This window comes from Lactuca virosa, chromosome 3 (genome assembly GCF_052849685.1).
Source record: "Lactuca virosa cultivar CGN04683 chromosome 3, Lactuca_virosa_CGN04683_v6, whole genome shotgun sequence".
Taxonomy (NCBI): Eukaryota; Viridiplantae; Streptophyta; class Magnoliopsida; order Asterales; family Asteraceae; genus Lactuca; species Lactuca virosa.
The window spans coordinates 138,828,097-138,832,869 of record NC_136428.1 but is presented as its reverse complement, the minus strand read 5'-3'; the positions used below and the strand labels follow the sequence as shown (position 1 = coordinate 138,832,869).

The window sequence follows — 4,773 nt, the reverse complement described above, 5'->3', positions numbered from 1 at the left end:
GGAATCAGAGATTCGAACGAGAATGGTTAGAGATCTGGATATAGAGACCGGCGGTGAGAATTCATTGAGCCCAAGGTTGTTAGTGATTGAGACGAGGTGCAGAGCGAGATAATGCATGTGTTATGTTTGAAAATGATGAGTGCCTCCACGACAAGTGGACATTGATCGAAGACCTTGGGGTGAACAGGAATTCTTCAAGGTCATAATGGTGAATTTGAGATGGTTGGCTCGTAGGGTGAGTTCGGCGGTTGAGAAATTCTGGTTCAATGATGGGGTTGTTATTCAACTTAGAAAGGGGCAGCGTACATGGCTTTCGTGGAATGTTAGGAAGTTTAGATTGTCTACATTGGGCATGGGAAAATTGTTATGCCTCACACCATGGTCAATTTACTCGATGTAATCATGGGCATCCAACGGTCATACTTAAAGCGGTGGCATCACAGGATCGGTGGATTTGACATGCTTTTTTTGGTTCTCCTGGATCCTTCAACGACATTAACGTTCTTAATTGGTCACCTATATTTAACAACATATACAACGGATCTGCACCGGATTCTTCTTCCAATTGCATGGAACACCATATAAATATGGTTATTATCTAGTTGATGGGATCTGTCCTGAGTATGCAGTTTTTGTTAAATCGTTTACGTGTCCGAATGATGCTCGTCGGAAAAAATTCAAGAAAACTCAAGAAATGTCGAGCGGGCTTTTGGAGCTCTCAAGAAACGTTGGTTTATATTGAAAAACCAGCAATTTTTTTCAGCGAGGAAAAAATGCATGAAGTCATGTATGCATGTATAATACTGCATAATATGATTATCAAAAATGAAGGAAGAGCAATATGTGAGTATAATGAAGAGGAAACCATACCCGCGACACAAAGAATAGAAATTGGGGGCGACGAGTACATTGAAAAGAGAGCAGAGGTTCGTTGCAATGAAACATTTCACAATCTTCGTATTGATTTGGTGGAACACATTTACAAGATGCAACACATTGACCTCAATTTGGATCCGGAGGAGGACCCGGAAGACGAGTTTTCAGAGGACGACTTCATGTAGTGCGTTTATTTTAAATCGTTTAATGTATGTTTTTTTTGAGTTTGTAGGTTTAAAATTTCTAGTGTTTTTTTTAAAGTTTGTAGGATTTCTATTTGGACAATGGAAGGTAATGTTATTTTTATTTTGAAGTAATGAAATGAATGATTTTTATTAAAATTATAGTTTTTATTTAATTAACAAAAAAAACCTAAAGTATAGCACCATTCATTGGGTGTACGAGACCACACTTTTGTGGTAATCGGTGATGGGGCGTCTATTTGTCGGTTTCGTTTCCATAGCGAACTGCTCCTATAAAACTCCCAAGATTGGTTAACGGGCGGACACCCCAACACTTCGCTTCCATCCCAACCTTTGTGCAATTGGGTCTTTAAGTTTAAAAGCTATCGACATACGACACAACACAGACTGTCTTCCCCTTCATCGTTGCTCTCGAATTTTTTGCATTCCCTCATTCTCCTGTGAGTATAAAAAGTTCTAACCTAGTTTTTTTTTTCTTCATAACTAACCTGGTTAATTGTAGAATTTGGTTTGTTTGTTTTGTATGTCCTGATTGATTGTTGTTGCATTGCAGGGAATAATGCATAACAATGATCTGGTGGGATCTGTAAGAAAAAGAAAAAAATCAATAGATGTAGAAGGAGGCGATGATAGACTAAGCAGCCTGACGGATGATCTTATCCATGAAATCTTTTCTTTTATGAGCATTAAAGATGCTATCAGAACCTGTGTTTTGTCGTCTAGATGGAAGTTTATCTGGACTTCAATGCCTGACTTGAATTTTGAAAATCTCAATGATCGGCCCCACCTCTCCAAATTTATTTCTAATGTTTTGTCTAACCGCAATAAAAAAATACAAGTTTCTTCAGTCAGTCTGTTACTTGGGAGAACAGTTACGGACGATGAATCTGTCTCGAGAATTCTCAGCTTCGCATTCTCTCACAATCTCCAACAACTGAGTGTTATACGTGCGCCTGGGAATTCGATTATATTCCCATATTCCTTCATTGTGACACCAAAGTGGGACCTCCCAGCTTTAACCACATTGCATCTTCACTGTGTCAAACTCATGTCTGATGACCTTTTCTCCAAGTGCACTAACTTGAAGAACCTCATCTTAAAAGAATGCACATTAATGGAGGAGATGGAAGTTTTAACTATCTGTCATCCTCGACTTTCTGATCTTACACTTGTATCTACACCCCCGGATATGGAATTACAGGAGGGTGTGAATGTGGTTGCACCTCAACTCAAGAATCTCACTATTAAATGGTGCCAAGGGGAACATCTGATTTCTGCACCTGGGCTTACCTCCTTGGTCATAGAAGGTTTTCATCCATGCCAGAGTTTTACTTGTACAAAACCAGGTTTCCATTCTTTGGAGAAGGTTCGTATCTATTTCTATGATGCAGGGAATGCAGATGCTCATAAAATAGTTTCTCTGCTTCAACAGCTCCATAGTGTCAAGCTTCTTACACTTAATTTGCAGATTCTCCAGGTATTGGATTTGCTTCTTTCATCTTTTAATCTCAACAATGGAAAATACACTTTTATTTTTCTTTCACAAAACAAGGTATTCTTCCATTTGGCTAGCCTCTACTTGAAGATGATATAGCCTTCCATAACTATATGTGTGTGTGTGTGTGTGTGTGGTTATAAAGATGACATTAATCTATATCTAATTTCTTTTTGTTTTATTTTCTGCAGCGTCTTTTTTCAATAGAGGTATACCAGGAGTTGTTGCATTTGGCTGCTCTACTTCAAGATGAAATAACCCTCCATAACTACATGTTCATTCAGAATTCTGAAAAAAAAAAAAAAAAAAAAAAACAGACATATCCGTTCAACAGTGTTTAGGAAACTGTTTTTATCATTTTTATTATATGTGACATTACATACTATTTATTGTGTTTAATTTCAAGTTGTGTTTGGTTTCTTGACTGTGCAGGTGCGGCCCAGATTTAGGAATGTCAAACGGAGGATGAGGAAATCAGCGGTATGTGAGAACTTGAGAACCAATTTTTTTCAAAACCAACACCACCTAGGCCAATTGCACATAAAAAATCTAAAAAGCACGTAAAAAAACAAAAAAGTATAAACATGCATATATGTAATTTGGTTTTGTTATATTTTGTGCAGCGTTTTTCTTCAGGCATGGAAGTAAGCCCATATAAAACTTGTGTGTTGGCAAATGCAAAGATAGTAAAGTTTGTACCAAGTACTCAAGAAATAGTATACTTGGAAAAAGTAACCACATGTACTGAAATAAAAAACTATGATGATAATTCTCCAAGTTCCATCTTCCCAATGGTCTCACGTGAGGTATCTACACAATGCTATATTTTTCCTAGTTTATAACATTGTAACATTACAAAAACTTGAAATTTTTTACGACTTGCAGGAGATTATAGTTATGGGGGATATAGCATTAGCACATGTATTTGTGAGACACCTGAGGATATTGGTAAAGGAGTGTAAAGCAAATACAGATATTGAGACTGACATGGCTCATATGGATGAACATGGCAAACCACAAGTCTGGATGATGCTCTGGGCATGGGAATTGCAATATAAGCTTAGGAAAATGATGGCAATGCTTCAGCAAAGGGTAATTGTAGAACTAGAGAATTGTCGCATGATGGCATCGTTAAGGCGAAGATATAATATTATGCAGAGGGGATTAGAGACTCATCCCATAGTTACATGGTTGGAGGATATGCGTGCATTGTTTGAGCGCATTCAACGGTTGATATCTCGGCTGTCTGCATCAAAGAGCGATGTGTTGCGACCAATTTTTCTTAGTCTATGTCAAGATGCTGTCATTCTCACCAATAATATGTTGGGATGGATATTGGAGACTACAAACTCAACTCGACAGACGATGAGATTATAAGTTATGGTTAAATCAAAAGGGTCGTTGAGTTAGGATATCATTATTAAATTTTACAAATTACGTTAGAAAATTAGATAAGATTGCAATCTTTTAAGCTTAAAGAAATTATTTTTTATAAACTTCAATTCTTTTAGCAGCTTGCAGACTTTAAAAAAAACATTATTTTTCTTGCAGAATGCTAACGTTTGGTCCACCTCTTTTTCTGCAGATGTGGTCAGCTGACTGCAGACGTTTTAGTGTTTTACCTTTTGAAATACAAACAATATCTTAAGATCTATTTTTCTTCTACTGCTTCTGCCAAGTCAACACTTCTTTTCATGGATTAACGTTATTGTAAAAAACTTTAATTTAAACATCAAGTATTAAAAATAATATAACAGTAAACTGCAGAAATGGTCGAGTGGTTTGCCTTTTTTTTTTTTGCCAAACATCAAGTACTTCTACATCCCGTCTATGTCCCTCTCCTTGTTGTTGCTCATCCTCTCCTAAAGCTCAGATCAAGATGAATTTTTATAAGGCCTGTCATAACTTTACTCAACACAAAACGGTCTCCTCATGGTTTAAGGAGTTGAACCCTTGGACCAGAGATTTCATTATTAAGGAACGCCTCGTTTGGATTGACATTGAAGGAGTTCCTTTGAGAACTTGGAGCAAAGTAAATTTCTGAAATATTGTCAATAAATACGGTAGCATTGTGTATATGGATGATGATTTGGAAGAGAACCTTTTTACTAACCGCGTTTGCATTGAAACTAATCTAACGGGTATAATCTCAGATGATGCTTCGTCTATGGGAGAAGTGAATAGTAATCATATGCCCTC

The 4,773-nt window shown here is 37.0% G+C and overlaps 1 protein-coding gene across 1 annotated transcript; it reads left to right on the top strand.

The window, feature by feature from the left end:
- The first annotated feature begins 1,388 nt into the window (after positions 1 to 1,388).
- LOC145166628 (uncharacterized) lies at positions 1,389 to 4,076 on the top strand. Its single transcript, XM_079085647.1, has 6 exons — positions 1,389 to 1,519; positions 1,633 to 2,556; positions 2,766 to 2,783; positions 3,007 to 3,054; positions 3,198 to 3,380; positions 3,460 to 4,076. Exons 2-6 carry the CDS (start codon positions 1,639 to 1,641, stop codon positions 3,949 to 3,951), a joined length of 1,659 nt encoding a protein of 552 aa, XP_078941773.1. The 5' UTR covers positions 1,389 to 1,519; positions 1,633 to 1,638; the 3' UTR covers positions 3,952 to 4,076.
- The last annotated feature ends 697 nt before the right edge of the window (positions 4,077 to 4,773 follow it).